The 18,643-nt window shown below is 38.2% G+C and overlaps 1 protein-coding gene across 2 annotated transcripts in view; it reads left to right on the top strand.

Annotated features, from left to right (window-relative positions):
- The window catches only part of LOC126251868 (circadian locomoter output cycles protein kaput), a 115,286-nt gene extending 101,614 nt beyond the window's left edge, over positions 1 to 13,672 (top strand). The window contains exons 16-17 of one of the 2 annotated variants that reach the window (XM_049952558.1): positions 1,364 to 1,531; positions 13,306 to 13,672. In XM_049952558.1, the coding sequence (XP_049808515.1) occupies positions 1,364 to 1,531; positions 13,306 to 13,413 (276 nt within the window). In that variant the 3' untranslated portion in view covers positions 13,414 to 13,672. The remainder of the gene's footprint in view (positions 1 to 1,363; positions 1,532 to 13,305) is intronic. The other variant, XM_049952565.1, reaches the window with a different exon arrangement.
- The last annotated feature ends 4,971 nt before the right edge of the window (positions 13,673 to 18,643 follow it).

Here is an 18,643-nt window from a genome sequence, read left to right as displayed (position 1 = left end):
AGGAAAGATAAGACACAGATTTGTTTTTGTACAAGGTTCAAAGGAGAATTACAGTCTGTGAAGGCTTCAGTGAGACCCTCGGTATATTTGGAATGGGACCGCATGTCACTTCCCCTTCCCGCCCCAGCCTCTTCCTTACCTCCACCCAGTCGTCACTCCCATCATACAGTGGTGCTGCTGCTAACAGTGTGGTTTCAGTTGCCTGAAACTGCAGTCTTGCGCGCGCGCGCGCTCGTGTGTGTGTGTGTGTGTGTGTGTGTGTGTGTGTGTGTGTGTATTTTTGATTAAGGCCTTACTCGCCGAAAGCTTTATTTGTGACATTCTTTTTGTTGTGCCTGTCTGTGACTCAGCATCTGCATTATATTGTGAGTAGCAACTTTCCTTTTCATAATATTGTTACTTAGTATTATGTAAGTTACAGAGAGTAATACTTTTTCTGAAAGACCTGTAATACTGTGCCCACAGAAAGTTTTTACATTTATATTTACATATACATAAAGATAATGCAAAGTAACTATCATGTGTATTTTATTGCTACACATGAGATATGCAATGCTAAGTTGAAAGGATTCAGCAGCAAACTACTTGTCTTGGGATTAGCCTTTCCTTGTGTGTGCTGAAGAAAAAAAAGAAAATATCATACAATGGAAAATCCAAGATGGAATGTAACAATATTACAAGAAGGAACATGGCTACTCACCGTATAGTGGAGATGCTGAGTCGCAGATAGGTACAACAAAAAGATTTTCAGACTTAAAGCTTTCGGGCAGTGGCTTTTGTCAACAATAAAAACACACACACACACACACACACACACACACACACACACGCAACTCACACATACAACTGCAGTCTCAGGCAACTGAAACCACACTGTGAGCAGCAGCTCCAGTGCATGATGGGAGTGGTGACTGGGTGGGGGAAAGGAGACGGCTGGGGTGGAGAGGGGGAGGGATATTATGGTGGAGATGGCGTTCAGTGAAGTGCTGCAGGTTAGGTGGCCAGAGGGGAAGGGGGGGAGGAAGTAGCGGGAAAGGAGAGAGATAGAGAGAAATAAATAAAAAAATTATAAAATAAAAAAGAAATAATATTATCTGCTCTATGTTTTTGCATAGGCTGACATGTTATGTTGTTAAATTTGTCTCATTTGTCGATGAAAAGATTGTTACATATGGCTCATTGAAATTAAGTAAACCTTTTCTTAGAAATCACTGATGTAGCAGTGATCAGTGATTTTCCATTGTATAATTGAAATTGAGATTAAGCACTGTCAATATTCATCATATCAATAGAAAGTTTTGTTGTTCTACTAACTGAAATTAAAAATTTGTTCTTACGTGAGGCTAATATTCCATTTCTATAGGTTACACTGCCATACAATGCAGCTGTTAGTAGCACAACTTCTGTGGGACGAGAGGGTGAATCATCTACTCCTGTCTCATCAGAGCTTTACCATGCGCCGATCACTGTGGCTACTGTCACAGCCCGCACCCATACACCAACGGCTTCCATCATGATAGATCCTCAGCAGGTGAGCAAGTTTATTACTACTTCTTCTTCTTCTTCTTCTTCTCTCCTCCTCCTCCTCCTCCTCCTCCTCCTTCTCCTTCTTAGTGATGAAATGTCTCGTGTCTAATTATTGGTGTTGTTGAATGTTATCAGTAGAAATGTAGTAGCACCCAATGAAAATTTGGCAATGATTGTATTTCGCTTCTGTCCCCAAAGACAAAAAGATCTGCCTTGTAATGTTAAAGATGATCTATGCCTCTGAAAATAGTTTGTTATACATTCTGTGCCAGTGCTGCAGTTTATGCTGGTTTTGTGTGGTGGAGGTTAGTAGAATAGTTGTAGAAAAGTGCAAGAAACATCAGTGATACATAGGAACAGGAAAAAAATCAGTGTTACTTTATGACGAAAATATGTGTTATTTTTTGTACTTATCGGTGTTATTTTCTTGCAAGCTTTTACTATTATCAGTTATCTATTTTTGTCATATTTAACCATTTTTCAATGCTATGTTGAAAATGGAATTACACCTAAGGTAGGGTGGGCCAAACATGAGACGAGTGTAGAGAAAAATTATTTTAACAAAAAATTTTGATGCAAATAATTATTTAGAAACAAATACCAAAGGTAAAAATGAAAATTACAGTATGTTGCAGATATTTTATTGATGACCTGTTTCGCGGTTCTTCATATCATTCTTGAGCTGTGAAGACCACAGAAGCCGGTCTCTGAGGCTCAAGAATGATCTGAAAATTCACTAGAAGCATGAAATGTGTTAACAATAAAGTATCTGCAACAGAGACTATTATTTCAATTTTTAACATTTATATACTGTTGCTGCACTTGATCTGAATGGTGTGGAGTGATATATGTATTTTAAATACTGCAAAAAAATTATTTATCAGTGATGATGTATCCAGCAGATAAAAAAATATACAGAACTCTCCTTTTTTCAGGTCCGCAGCATGTTTTTGACCTTCAACATTTTTTCTCACTGACTTAAATATTTGTATTAAATATTTGAAATTTCTTACGGAATAGCAATTATGTAACTTAAAAGAAAATCTTTTAATGTAAAGAAAAATCTTTGCCTCTACAGTGCTATTATTAATAAATAAAATGTCTTGGCTACATCCCCATGAGATTTTTCTGTATGAATATCACTAAGAAAACTTGAAGGTTATTTTTACGTATTCCTAAGTAACAAAATATTTATAAACATTTACAAAAGGTATTTATCTTGGGTTAAAAATAAGACAAAATTTAATTTTTTTAATGTTCACGCACATGTTGCTTGGAAACAAAGTTTATAATATGTTTCAGTACAAGTTTTGAGTTTTAAATTCTATTTATTATCAGTAACACAGTCTTTCAATACAAAAACTTCCTTTAATGTAGTCTCTTCTTCTTCTTTTTTGACACATGTATACAACTGGTAGTAAGGCTCATTTATGTACTGCATTTTCAGCTGTTTTTACCGCAATCTGGACAAATAGGGTAAAAACAGGCAAAACAGAAATCCATCCTCAAACAAAAGAAGCATAGTTCAACATTACACCAGAGAAGTAAAAACTAAAAAACATTTTAAAAAGTGAGAATATGCATAGTTTTTTCTTTTTAAGAAGAATAAAGAAATGAGCTAAAAAAAGATAGGTCTACAGTAGCACTAAGGCACTCTCTGTAGACAGTTTTTTTCAAATGACAGCATTGTCATTATTTCAATGTTGTCTTCAGAGATATTGTGTCGCCTATCTGTCAGTACTTCATTATAGTTTGAAAACAGCCTCTCGCTGTCAGCTTTCAATGCTGCAGCTGCAAATTGCTGTCTGTTGACTGCAGTTGCCTGCAAACATTTCACTCTGTCAACATGTCCTGACTGCATTGACATTTGGGTTTGAATAAAATTCGAGAGAGACTGATACCCTTTCAGAGTATATGCAGTGCTAAGAACAGTCATCCCAGGTACAGATTGCAAGATGCTGGCCATTTTGGAATTAACAGGATTGAGAATTATTGTCTTTGGATCTAAACAAGAACCCAAGGCTTTGAAAACTGATTACCTTGGATCTGTGGCCATTAGAGTCGACAATCTCATTTGGAGTTGCAGCCCAGTTCACGTCAATCCCTTCGTAATTCCTCCCTGAAGCACTTCCCTCTTTATCGTTTTTAAAATCTCACTGGTTTCATTGCCAAATATTCCTTTTCCCACAATACTGAAGCATACTTCAAGATGCTTCAGCTTTGAATAAAGTTCATGTGAAGTTGAATGCTTTGAAGTCTCTAACATCATTATCTGACAGCGAAATATACTCAGTGACTGCATTCAGCATCTCTCGCATATCATCACTGCAGAAGAATTCAATCATTACCTCAAAATATTCTGCTGCGTAAATGGCTGTGGAGAGCCAAGAGTTCCATCATGTTAAAACTGGAAGAGGAAAAATCTTTGGGTTTCTATTTTTCTCTTTAAGAAACTGCAGATATAAATGTTTCCTCTTCCTGGTGTTTAAAAAAAGCACCCTTTAAATAACTGATAGTAGCATTTAACTTGCTAAGTTCCTTGGAATAAATGTTAGCAATTAGATTAATTTTATGTGCTCAGCATTGAATGTTCAAATGTGTGTGAATTTCTGAGTGACCAAACTGCTGAGGTCATTGGCCCCTAGTCTTACACACTACTTAAACTAACTTATGCTAAGAACAACACACACACCCATGCCCAACAGAGGACTCAAACCTCCGGTGGGAGGGGCCATGCAGTCCGTGACATGGTGCCTTAAACCGCTCGGCCACTCCGCGCAGCCCCAGCATTGAACATGGATTAAATTATCACCTATTATTGTTTTCAAGGAGTTAATGCATTTGTTCATATAACTAGCACTGTCACTCACTACTGCTTTAACATTATCATACTGTATATTATATGTTTGAGGAGGCTCCAAAATAGCATGAGTACATTGTGTCGAGTTTGCTGCATTGAGAACTTTCACACTTGCCACAAAAAGTTTCTGCTCATTCCAAGCTTCAATAGTTTTCAACAAAATGGCAAAAACACTACGGCTTCTTCTGTCAGCGGTCTCGTCAGCTAATATAACAGTATCTCTCCATGTTAGTTGTTCCATTACCTCAGTTTTAACACATAGGTTTTAACACATAGGTTGTTACCAGCACCTAAAAATAAGTCTGTTAGTTATCTGAACCTTAAAATAATATGATACTGTACAAGAGCAAGGTAGGGGGCAACTGGGGTAATTAGAACACCAGGTTATTAGAAAAATGGCCTATAAACAGTAAACCAAGCAAGTTAAAGGTACCAAGAAGTTGTTGTGGATTTGTAACAATCAGCTCTTATGCCTAAATTAGTACCATTATTTAAGATTCACTAATTAGATTTTGGTGAAAATTTCAGGGTATATAGTGCTGAGGTTAGGTACGTTCCCTAACAGCTGTACAATACGTTCATTCATTGTAAGTGTGAAGGAGTGGGACACACTGTTCCAATACTTCCAGATGTGGTAATTAGAACTTACGGTTGCAGACTTAACATTTTTTTTTTTTTTTAACTATTAATGGTTTGTCCATATCGTAAGATACAAAGATGAGAAAATTGAGAAAGTCTCAGCATCAACATAAATTTTAACTCAAATATCCAAGTTGTTTTGTTTTGAAGTTTTGCAAGTATTTAAAAAAATATATATTTATTTCTGTTCCAATTGCCTGGTCCCCTCCATATTTTTATCAAAGATGAGAGGTACGGACTTCAATTATGAACTGATAGAGTGTACACGTAAATTGAAGATTTACCAAAAAAAGTTTTGAGGCAGGCTGTAGCCACAATATAACCACTGCTCACCTTCAATGAACTCATTCATCCACTGCCGAAAGTCTTCGTTTTCCAATTTGTAGAGTAGAATGTTGACCTTCAAAGAGGTTTCCACAGTCCTTTGAGCCAGATATTCACAATAGATCTTCTTCTTTTTTGCAGTTTCAAAGCTGCTGCTAATTGTAGACTGCTGCTTTATTGGCAAACTGCTCTGCATCATCTTGTTGCCCTTATGTTTTTCGGTCTACTCATGTTTCACTATAGAATCTTTATACTCCCATGAAACTCCGATATTGCAGAATTTACAGAACACTGTCAACTTATCGGGAGCATATAAACCATCAATTTCAAATTCTCGCACCCTTTCGTCAGCAGTTGCTGTAGGCTTTGGCATTTGCACAGAACAAATTTGTTTGTCACCGAGTCTAGAATAAGAATACAATGAATGAAAAAAAGCAGATATAAAAATGAGTATCCGAACGCGGGAACTGCAATAGCTTTGAAACGATTGAAAAACGCGCCACAAACAAAACACGAGTCTAGTGAAGTGCACCCCCATTCTAACACAGACAGCTATGCGCATGTGGGAATGTGGCAGTGTCAGAAAAATTTTTCCGGGTAGATTCTGGCTGCTTTCTCTCACTGCTTATACACTAAACAACCACACTCCAAGTAGCCAAAAGTGCGAGTAGGCACTGCTTATACATGATTTCAACTCTGCATGTGCGGGGAAAGCTGTCTGGTAACTGCTTAAATGAACCTTATTTCAACGAAATTTGAAAACAATCATAGCAATGTTAATTAAAATTTTGGTAAGTTAATACATGCAGAAAGATATGCACTCAGCTTTGGTTGACAGCGAACATTCACAAACCAGTTGTCCTGCCAATGAATGGTCTCTGCAAACATGACTAATGGCTTAAACACACGCATGTACAATATTCTACATCTACATCTACATTTATACTCTGCAAGCCACCCAACGGTGTTTGGCAGAGGGCACTTTATGTGCCACTGTCATTACCTCCCTTTTCTGTTCCAGTCGTGTATGGTTCGCGAGAAGAACGACTGTCGGAAAGCCTCCGTGCGCACTTGAATCTCTCTAATTTTACATTCGTGATCTCCTCGGGAGGTATAAGTAGGGGCAAGCAATATATTCGATACCTCATCCAGAAATGCACCCTTTCGAAACCTGGCGAGCAAGCTACACCACGATGCAGAGCGCCGCTCTTGCAGAGTCTGCCACTTGAGTTTGCTAAACATCTCCGTAACGCTATCACGGTTACCAAATGACCCTGTGACAAAATGCGCCGCTCTTCTTTGGATCTTATCTATCTCCTCCGTCAACCCGATCTGGTACGGATCCCACACTGATGAGCAATACTCAAGTATAGGTCGAACGAGTGTTTTGTAAGCCACCTCCTTTGTTGATGGACTACATTTTCTAAGCACTCTCCCAATGAATCTCAACCTGGTACCCGCCTTACCAACAATTAATTTTATATGATCATTCCACTTCAAATTGTTCCGCACGCATACTCCCAGATATTTTACAGAAGTAATTGCTACCAGTGTTCGTTCCGCTATCATATAATCATACAATAAATGATCCTTCTTGCTATGTATTCGCAATACATTACATTTGTCTACGTTAAGTGTCAGTTGCCACTCCCTGCACCAAGTGCCTATCCGCTGCAGATCTTCCTGCATTTCGCTACAATTTTCTAATGCTGCAACTTCTCTGTATACTACAGCATCATCTGCGAAAAGCTGCATGGAACTTCTGACACTATCTACTAGGTCATTTATATATATTGTGAAAAGCAATGGTCTCATAACACTCCCCTGTGGCACGCCAGAGGTTACTTTAACGTCTGTAGATGTCTCTCCATTGATAACAATATGCTGTGTTCTGTTTGCTAAAAACTCTTCAATCCAGCCACACAGCTGGTCTGATATTCCGTAGGCTCATACTTTGTTTATCAGGCGACAGTGCGGAACTGTATCGAACGCCTTATGGAAGTCAAGGAAAATAGCATCTACCTGGGAGCCTGTATCTAATATTTTCTGGGTCTTATGAACAAATAAAGCGAGTTGGGTCTCACACGATCGCTGTTTCCGGAATCCATGTTGATTCCTACAGAGTAGATTCCGGGTTTCCAGAAACGACATGATACGCGAGCAAAAAACATGTTCTAAAATTCTACAACAGATTGATGTCAAGAGATATAGGTCTATAGTTTTGCCCATCTGCTCAACGACCCTTCTTGAAGACTGGGACTACCTGTGCTCTTTTCCAATCATTTGGAACCTTCTGTTCCTCTAGAGACTTGCGGTACACGGCTGTTAGAAGGGGGCAAGTTCTTTCGTGTACTCTGTGTAGAATCGAATTGGTATCCCGTCAGGTCCAGTGGACTTTCCTCTGTTGAGTGATTCCAGTTGCTTTTCTATTCCGTGGACACTTATTTCGATGTCAGCCATTTTTTCGTTTGTGCGAGGATTTAGAGAAGGAACTGCAGTGTGGTCTTCCTCTGTGAAACAGCTTTGGAAAAAGGTGTTTAGTATTTCAGTTTTACGCGTGTCATCCTCTGTTTCAATGCCATCATCATCCCGGAGTGTATGGATATGCTGTTTCGAGTCACTTACCGATTTAACATAAGACCAGAACTTCCTAGGATTTTCTGTCAAGTCGGTACATAGAATTTTACTTTCGAATTCACTGAAAGCTTCACGCATAGCCCTCCTTACGCTAACTTTGACATCGTTTAGCTCCTATTTGTCTGAGAGGTTTTGGCTGCGTCCCGTCCCTCACAGTTTTACTCGGCACGTACCTGTCTAAAACGCATTTTACAATTGCCTTGAACTTTTTCCATAAACACTCAACATTGTCAGTGTCGGAACAGAAATTTTCGTTTTGATCTGTTAGTTAGTCTGAAATCTGCTTTCTATTACTCTTGCTAAACAGATAAACCTTCCTCCCTTTTTTTATATTCCTATTAACTTCCATATTCAGGGATGCTGCAACGGCCTTATGATCACTGATTCCCTGTTCTGCGCTTACAGAGTTGGAATGTTCTGGTCTGTTTGTTATCAATAGATCCAAGATGTTATCTCCACGAGTCAGTTCTCTGTTTAATTGCTCGAGGTAATTTTCGGATAGTGCACTCAGTATAATGTCACTCGATGCTCTGTCCCTACCACCCGTCCTAAACATCTGAGTCTCCCAGTCTATATCTGGTAAATTGAAATCTCCACTTAAGACTATAACATGCTGAGAAAATTTATGTGAAATGTATTCCAAATTCTCTCTCAGTTGTTCTGCCACTAATGCTGCTGAGTCGGGAGATCGGTAAAAGGAGCCAATTATTAAACTAGCTCGGTTGTCGAGTGTAACCTCCACCCATAACAATTCACAGGAGCTATCCACTTCTACTTCACTACAGGATAAACTACTACTAACAGCGACAAACATGCCACCACCGGTTGCATGCAATCTATCCTTTCTAAACACCGTCTGTGCCTTTGAAAAATTTCGGCAGAATTTATCTCTGGCTTCAGCCAGCTTTCCGTACCTATAACGATTTCAGCTTCGGTACTTTCTATCAGCGCTTGAAGTTCCGGTACTTTACCAATGCAGCTTCGACAGTTTACAATTGATGCTTGGTCCCCACATGTCCTGACTCCGCCCTGCACCCTGTGAGGCTGTTGCCCTTTCTGTACTTGCTTGAGGCCATCTAACCTAAAAAATTGCCCAGTCCACGCCACACAACCCCTGCTACCCGTGTAGCCGCCTGCTGCGTGTAGTGGACTCCTGACCTATCCAGCGGAACCCGAAACCCCACCACCCTATGGCGCAAGTCGAGGAATCTGCAGCCCACACGGTCGCAGAACCGTCTCAGTCTCTGATTCAGACCCTCCACTCGGCTCTTTACCAAAGGTTCGCAGTCAGTCCTGTCGACGATGCTGGAAATGGTGAGCTCTGCTTTCATCCTGCTAGCGAGACTGTACAATATTAATGTGGTTTGCGTGCTATCACAGAGTACACCTTTTTCTTTGTTTGGATTATTTGAAGATGGGTTCTGATACGTGAAACTGGTCATCAATTAAACAAAAGTAACTGAATTTTGCAACTTTGGCTGTTTTCTACAGCAAACTGGTTAACTCAAGTTGCTGTCCTGTTATTAATCCAGTGTGCTGGAAATCCAAAAAGATGAATTTTATAGCTTCTTGTTTCTGTAGCAGAAATTAATGCTGTCCTGTAAGATACCTGCCACACCAACCATTCGGAGCTCATCACATATTCGGAAATAAACATCCAAATACTTATTTCATTCTTCGACCTCTAATCAGACAGAAATGTTAACATCATTTATTGCAGAACATACTTGTTTTACACTTTCGGATTTTTCCCTTTACTTTTAGTGTAAAAAGTGGTAGAGTCATAAGCTGAATGATTCATGATGTTTTTGGCAGTGTTCGCACCCACCTCCTACCAAATATTTGCATTACATTCTTAGCAAAAGACCCAGACTGTGCTGACAATGCTACGATGGCAAAAAATACATACTAGCATGCAGTGGGCATGGTGTATACGACCCGGGACATCTGGGAGATCCGGGAAAAACCCGGGAATTTTTTAGAATTCCGGGAATTTTTCATTGTTTCAGTTACCAGTTAAATTTTTGTGATTTAGACTGGTAAGAACCAATACTCTCACGAAGGATATTACTGTATCCCGCTTCTGCAGAATAATACTGCAGCAACAAAACATGAACGAGAGAAAAAAAACGAAAATAGAACTTAAGTCGCAAAGGAAATGCGCCATATACAACAACAAAACACAGTGCTCTTACAAGCGTCTGCCAACCAAAGTGTGTCAAAGGCTTTAGGAAGAATATGCAGTGCTTACTAACAACAAATAGCCTCCGATGAGCATGACGTGACAGCTGTTTACACTAGATTCATTTGAGCAGTTGCAGGCGGGCTCTTGCGCATGCGCAGTTGAGTCGCTTCTGGCAACAGATGAGTGGCTGGGCGTAACTATCTAAATTGCTCCGGTTCGGAAATATCGTAGATCCGGGTCTGATGCACAGAGTAGTCTGAGTTGTTGTGGGGAGGTGGGTAGTCTCCACGTGACTTGTGTTTACATTTAGTGATTTTGCTGTTTGCTCTTCGTTTATTGCTCTCACATTAAATGAAAACAAAATGGATTTCTGTGGCCGGGAGCTATCAAATGAATTAAAATACGTTCGCATGATTACGGAAGGCTAAAATATGTTGTTAGTTTCAGGTTTTATTTCCACCTTTCCGACAGTCAAGCATTAATCGCCTTGCAGAAGAATGAAGTTATTTTTGTCGCTTTGCTAAAGAGATTTGGATTTTATTAATCTTTTGCGTTGAGGCAGTCAGTCAATTTATTTGAAATGAAGTGTTTAATTTCACACTGTTGGCTAGTTTCAACTGTTCGCTGCATCTGAAGTGCACGTTTCCCTCTTCTAGCTCGTATGGCATTATGCCATAATAAAGAACCAAACATGAGATAATACAGTACTGGTACTCCAAGAAAATTTACATCCGAATCTGGACATACGATTGTGCACTTTAAGCCGAATTATGCATTTTCGTATGGTTCACGAGTTTATGACATAATGCAAGATTTTTTAATGTTTTACACGTCCGAACATGCGGGCTTCCTGCGTCATCGTAGCTTCGCAAGCGTGATGACGCCTGTTATCTGGCGCTCTCTGGCGACTGCTGAAACGAATCAATTTCTAACAGGTCACAGGAAAATATTGCGAATGGTGGTTTGAAAAGTGTTACTTTGAAAGTAAATTTTCTTTTACGCAAGATGAACTACGCGCAAGAATGTACAATGAATTTCTTAAATCACAGAGCATTTGACTCTCATTTAAAAATCAACTCTTTGAGGACGACCATCTTCAAGGATTTCGAGCCTAGATCAGACATTTACGTCGTTATTAAAAATTTTACTGGCACATTTTTGTGAAGTATCTTTAAGTATAACACTCGCGAAAAGATCAGCATTTTATATGTCGAAGCTTAGCTTCTCTTGCAGCTTATTGATCTTCGAGACCAATATTATTTGTGAAAGCTTTGTTTTTCTTGTAGCAACAGTATGTATATTAATTTAAGCCATTAACTTCTCTTTTTGTGTGTTCGCGTTATTTAAAAGTGATCTTGCTATTGGTTGACTACATCACGTGTCCTATGCTGTCATGAGGTGGCGAGATCACGTGACATTGAGCTATGACTGGCTTACAAAAGCGTATCGCAATCTCAATTTCATTGCTTCGGAAAATAACGTGCAGTGTTTGGCGGAATTTGAATTTATACCTCCGTAAAAATGCAGCTTACATGTTGCTGCACATCAAAGATCTTTCCAAAACGTGTTTTTTTTCCCCCTGGGTTTCGTTTTCTAAAGTGCCGGCAGATTCTACGTCTGTGTAGAAAACCATAAACATTCAAAAGACTGATAAGTTTTACAGTGCCACTTAACACGGATAAAGTGTATTTTCACCCGGGAGAAAGTGTATTTTCAACCGGGGAATCCGGGAAAAATCCGGGAATTTTTTTTCCTTGTCCATGTAGACACCCTGAGTGGGACACAAACCTACATCCATTCGTATTGTAAACCACGAAAATATCCATTAGATTACGGCTTACTCATTCGGCTACTGTCTCAAGTCTCAGTGATCACATTTCTTCAAGCCTTATATTGTTGCTGCATTACTAACCACATTTAATGAGCAGGATGGTGTGTTAGTGGTAGATTTTCATTGCGCCATTGCTTTGAAACGGCATACTGTGACACATACAATACAAAAGAAATAAATAATTGAAATTCACACATTGGTCATTGGTATGCACTTGCAAAAGTCGATAGTCAAAAGGCCACTAGTGACGTCACAACTGCAAAAAGTAGTGCGACATTTGAACATGGAACATTTCAACATTAAATATGTTACTCACATCATTAGATTTACAACACTTCTTACGAGGAAACAGAGAAAATTTGTTGAAAAACAGTGATTTTGTGTTACTTCCTTAAAAACTGACGAATTCGCATTACTTCCTTAAAAACCACCACATTCACGTTATTTGTCACATTATCTTTCAATCGGATTTTATCGGTTCCTACTGATTCATTTTATTGGCAGCCAAACAAATAAGTTTCTGTCAAGCACTGCCTTGAGATTAAGCATAAAATGAGATACAGCAAGACTAATATCATGATTCCAGCTTTTCTGATACGGGAGTCTATTACAGTAGGAGCTTCAGGAAATCTAATAGTTAGAGTTGAATTTATGTAAGGGATATACTTTTCTTTGAACAACAGTGCCGTTGTCAGAAAACATGCATTTAAAGGGTTAGCTTGTGTTCAGAAATAAACTGTGATATAAATAATTGCACATAACTACTGTAACGATTACTCATCATCTGATTGGATTTCAGGGAGCAATCATGTTTAAGACCAGTTCTCACAGCATTTGATGAAAACACTTGTATAAGACTGGTCATCAAAATATTCTGGTCTAAGTGTAATTGTCAACCTGATTGAATACCAAGAAATACATCTTCTGTCAAACTTGTTGAGAAAATCCTAGAAATCACATAACTTCTTTGCTCATTATCTTAATAAGTCATTAATGACAGTTTCCTTACATTCCTCTATTTTGCAAGGTATCAACAATTATTAATATTTTTGAGCTTAATAAAAATTCTGTTTCCTGCTGTCCACTATTTTTTTTATCCACAATACATATAATGCACATAAAATGAAATAATTTTGTCATGTCATGCTTGTAATACTTTTGTTATTGCTTCTTTTATTGTAAATTTCATAGTTAATTGAGGGTTATAAATGTGATTAATAGCTGTGAATATCTTTGATTCTGTGATGATATTAACTTTTAATTTAATTTTTCATTGTCACTCATATTACTTTGTGGCTTCAGGTGAATTTGCAAGCTCATGGAACAGAGGAACCAATACCTTTTCAGCTTTCTCAGCAACAAGCGCAGTTGCTCTTTTCGTCTCCTAATTCTGGACAACAACAACAGTGACCAAATGGTGAATTTCTCTAAACATAAACAACACTAGTAATTTCCAGACATCAGATACAGGTTATTAATATCAAGAAATGTTATTTGTAGGATACAGCTACTGTAAAATTCATGTTATGTTTTGTATTTCTATTGTATATTGAAGATAATGTACAGGGTCTTAAAGTTGTTTGTATATAATATTGTATAGAATTTAAAAATGAGAAATATTTTTGTGATAGTAATACATCAATGCTGTGAACAGATGCATTCCTTTATTATACAAAATGAGATGTATAAGTATTGGTATTAGATGTTGGACAGTAAATGTTGGAAGCTACAAATTTTTTTCGACAAATATATAGAGTCCTGATATTGCCTGTTATACTTGTTTTACCCTAAAGTTTCTCATTTGTAAGTTGCCAGTTATCTTTCATGTTCTCCAGTAATTTTTCTTGCTGGAGGGTTGTAAAATTTTTTTTGCTAGTAGTGTTTCTTGCCAGAGTTGCACTATTACATATTTATTTATCTAACAGAAGTCAAACAATTAACAGTTAAGTTTTACTTCTTCAACTCCAGTCATTTTCTTTGGATTCCCTTTGAAAAATGGGAAAAGAGTTTAGGAATATAATGGGGAGCATAGCAGAAGACAAAGACAGTTGGCTGTCAGCAAAATTAGTGAAATGAGGACTGAGAAAGGTGACACTTTTGGAACTTTGTGTGTGTGTGTGTGTGTGTGTGTGTGTGTGTGTGTGTGTGTGTGTGTGTGTGAGGGGGGGGGGATTGCAGAGCAAATTTTAGACAGGAGAGGAATTATGTGAGAAATGAAAAGACAGGAAATATTTGGATAAGGCTAACGGAGGAAGTAGGGTATGCCGAAGAGGCAATTTCTACCTTTTAGACCGGAGAAGCTGATGCTGAAGAGGGATTTGGGGGGGGGGGGGGGGGTTAGAAGCACATGGCATGAGTGTTAAAACAGCTTCTGAAGCTGCCATTTGCAGTGTGTTCAACAAATGGGTTGTTGATATTGTGGTTAGCCTGTGTATAAACCATAATTGTACTACAACGTACAAACACTGAAGTCTAAGTTTTCAAGAAGAGTGATATTTGAGGTGTTGAGTTATTGATGGGCACTTAAACAACACTGAGAATATTGCTCATCTTCCAAAAAAATCCTTCTTCAGAGGTAACAGAATACACTTACACTCTTGTGCAGTACTAACGTCCTAATTGACTACATTGTGCCAGCACTGCATCTTGACTGGGGTGAGGGAGAGTGTCAGATGAAAAGGCTGAGGGGAGGAAAGAGGTGAGGAATGAGAGGAAGAGTTGGACGGAACAGTGACTAACAGCTGAGATGGAGAGGCAGCAAGCTCACGAGATAGGAATGTGATTTCGGGAATCTCACTCTGATGCAGGCAGGGGTTATTTTGTGCTGTGAACAATGGTGATGAGTGGATTGAAAAAGGAGGAGGTAGAACAGAGGAAGTGGAAGATGTGAGTGTAGAATGAGTGCTGTGCGATCATTAGGACAGGAGTGGAGTTGGGTTTGGGACAGGAACTAGTGTAGATTGAGGACAGGAGCATTACAGGATTGATGGACAGTGTTGTGAGGATAATTCCCATCAACAGATGGCTTGAGGTAAAGCAGCCATTGAAGCGGAGGATGATGTGCTCAGCACCACTGGGTGGTCAACTCAGGTCTTGCCCACAGTTGGGGGTGGCCATTCAAATAGGTGGACAGCTGATCAGTTGGCAGGCCCACATAAAATATTGTGCAGTAGATCCGGTGGGATAGGACTGATTCCAGATGTGTCATCAGTCAGGTCTTGCACCTAGGTTTTCCAAGGGAGAATAACCCATGCTGCCAGGGATTGGGAGTAGGTGTAATGTTACCATAAACTAGGATATTTTGTAGAATGGGTGGTAATGGAATATCACTTTGGAGGCAGTGGGAACCATTGTAGGTAGTATGTTCCCCAGTATCGGGCACAATGATTAGTAGTTGAATTTGAACATCTTAACCATATTTTTCACCATGACTTTGACTGCTTATCATCATGCCACTGGTATCATATTCCTATTCTGTGTATGTGGTGCCTCTTGCTCCCGACCATTAACCACCCTTCCCTCGAACCCTCTCTTGCCTCCATTCTCCTCTTGCCTGTATTCTCCTCTTGCCTGTCAACGGAGTCAAGCTATAGTGCTAGAACTGAGTAATTGACCAGGACAGTGTAGACATACAGGTATTATGTATTTGTGTGTATGTATATCTGTTAGCTATGACGAAGGATTTTTCCAAAAGCTCAGCAACATTCTCAGATGTGTTTAAGTGCCTATCAACAACTCAAAGCCACAGCAATATGGTGAATTGTTATATTTGCTCCTTCCATTATTTATATCTCACTAAGGGTTGTCTATTGCTATATGTGTGAAGAGTGGTATTATACATACATGGAAGAAAGAAGAAGCAAGCAATAAAATAAAATATTCTGTATTTAGTGCAAGAACAATATTGTTGGTTTCTGCTTTCGTGGAACATTTCGGAACTGTTGCCTAGTATATCTTGCAATAAGCACAACATAATGCTATGTCTGTGTAATTTTTCTTGCCCACTCAGTCACACTGTGGACTGTTTCATTAAATTTCACAGCTAGAATTTGAGCTTATGACTGAAATAAAGTGCAGTATCTTACAAATGCACTGATATGAATTATAAACATTAAATTATTACTAAAAGGTTAAAAAATAAATATGGTAACAATCGAAAATAAATATGAATATTTCAGTATTAAAAACGGAGGGGGGGGGGGGGGGGTGAGAGACTTTCTGTTGTCCTCACTTTGCTATCTGCCACTGTCTTTACACTACCAAGGAAGGGAATTTTGTATCTAGAAACCTCAGAATTAACTGTGCGTTTTCCAAAGAATTCTAAAACAAGCAACAGGATGGCTGATAATAGTGCACACTGTTGCTTGTCATAGTATTTCTTATTGGCAAAATATGTGATGCAAGCACTTTGTGAAAGGCTGTCATTTGCATTCTTGCCATTATAATATACTAATTAAAACAGCTACATTTCACATGTACTCCACATAATATTAGAAATTGTGAAATTTATTTCTTCTACTAATGTTCGAAAGTTAAGCAATTTACTATGTACCTGCCTGCTGCTCAGCAGCTCCAACATTTGGCATTTGCCAACTATTCTTACATACATTTTGATTCTATCCTGTATTGCAGACCAATATGTATTTATAAATCACAGTTGATGTATGGATGAGTAAATGATTTTGTCGCCTTCCTTTTATAAGATTATAGAGGCATTGATTAATCAGTGTTTCTCATTCATTTAGTTTTTAAAGGAAAGTGGTCAGCATCTCAGCTTGCCCATGAAAATGCAAGAGTCAAATGAAATCATTCAAAATTGTACCTAGTTTAAGCCAAGTTTGACTGTTTTCAGAACACTAAGCAGGCATTGATATGTGTGAATTTGCCACAAATCACTTGTATCTCTATATTGTAAAAAGAGCTGGTAAATTTAATTGTTTGTCAACTCTTAAGATTTTCATAATTGTAGGACTAGCTACTGATAGTTTCATTTCACCATTAATTAGACCATTCTCTCTCAAAATTTTAGTTCTTCCGTGCTTTATCGGTGACATGGTAGTTTGAACAGTATTTCTTATTGAGGACAACAGTTGTAGGTTTATCATGAAAATTCATATTAAGTTGTTCTCATTTGACAGTGTTACTTTCAGTTACTGTCGGATACAGTGAGATATAACTTTCTTATTTTTTCCATCAATGTGCCATTGACACACATGCCTGGAAACGTACAATTTCACTGTGCTGTGTTACTTGAATAAAATTATTGTTATGTTGTTTGTTAGTTTTGTATTTGTTAATAGAATGGCAGATTTTATTTTTTGTTGTTATTGATATTTTTTTTAGTATTTTTTCTTTGGGAAGTCTGACAAATTATGTGTGTAATTAATGTGTACATAGAATGTATTTGCATTCATTTCCAGACTGCAGTCAACATGCTCTCAAGCAAGTCTTCATTGAAAAATCCTTTCATGTGCACTATATATGTATATGTTACGGACATATGCAAATTTTATTAATTATAACTACTGAAGTGTAAAATTGTGAAACATAAGGTAATTGCAGGGAAGTAAAGCCATCTTTTGTTTTCCATGTACCGTCAAACGGCGTGATTTCGGACACTGGGGCGAATTCGGACAGTATAGCTTATTTGCTCTTTGCCACTGCATAGAAACAAAGAGTTACTTATTTTAACATCCGTGCGCCAGTTATTTTAAGCGCAAGATTATATGTATTGCTTTCCACAACTTTTATTTTGCGTCAATTGTTTCCCTAGGTGTATAATTGACGAACAGTCTCAGTGTTAAAAATCCATGCATTATTGTGAAGTGGAAACTTTCTATTGTTGCGCTGAGTGATAAGTTATTGTAACCTTAATTGTCGACGAGCTCAGTAGCTAACAGCATTGAGACAATTTCTGTACAAGTTTGTCGAGTTTCTCTTGCAAGGTTATAAAATAACGAAGGTTTTTGTAAAACTGTGTACTGTGTGGGGTGATTTCGGACAATGCCAAGAACATATAAGAGCAGGAGAGGTGCTACAGTACGGTGTAATTATGACCGGGAACTTTTAGATAAAGCTGTTCATGATATTCAGAGTGGTAAATTATCATACAGAAAAGCGTGTGATTTGTGTGGTATACCTAAATCAACCCTACAAAGTAAAGTGCAGGAAGCACATAAAAAAAATGGGAGGACAGTCAGCGCTAAATGAAGAAGAAGAAGAAGAAGAAGAAGAAGAAGTATTGAAGCAAGGTATCTTGAGGGCTACAGTTTGGGGATTTCCCTTCACTAAATTGGATATTAGATATTTAGTTAAAGGCTACCTTGATAAATCTGGCCGAAAAGAGATGAAATTTCGTAATAATTTGCCAGAAGAAGAATGTGTGCATTTATTCCTCAAACGACAGTCAGAAGATCTTACTGTTCACTTAAGCAAGAATATTAAACGAGCTCTTGCAGGAGTGAACAAAGAGACTGTTAAATTTTTTTCTCAAATATCAAGGCAAAGCTGGAAAATTTCCCACCTAGTAACATGATCAATGTGTAAAATGTCACCAGAATCAAATAAAAAGCATGTAGAATTTTAAAAAAAGGCAGTAAATGTCCAAATTTGCCCTCTATATACTGTAACTTTGGACAGA

This window comes from Schistocerca nitens, chromosome 1 (genome assembly GCF_023898315.1).
Source record: "Schistocerca nitens isolate TAMUIC-IGC-003100 chromosome 1, iqSchNite1.1, whole genome shotgun sequence".
NCBI lineage: Eukaryota > Metazoa > Arthropoda > Insecta > Orthoptera > Acrididae > Schistocerca > Schistocerca nitens.
The sequence above is the reverse complement of the archived record's forward strand: the minus strand, read 5'-3'. Positions and strand labels throughout refer to the sequence as shown.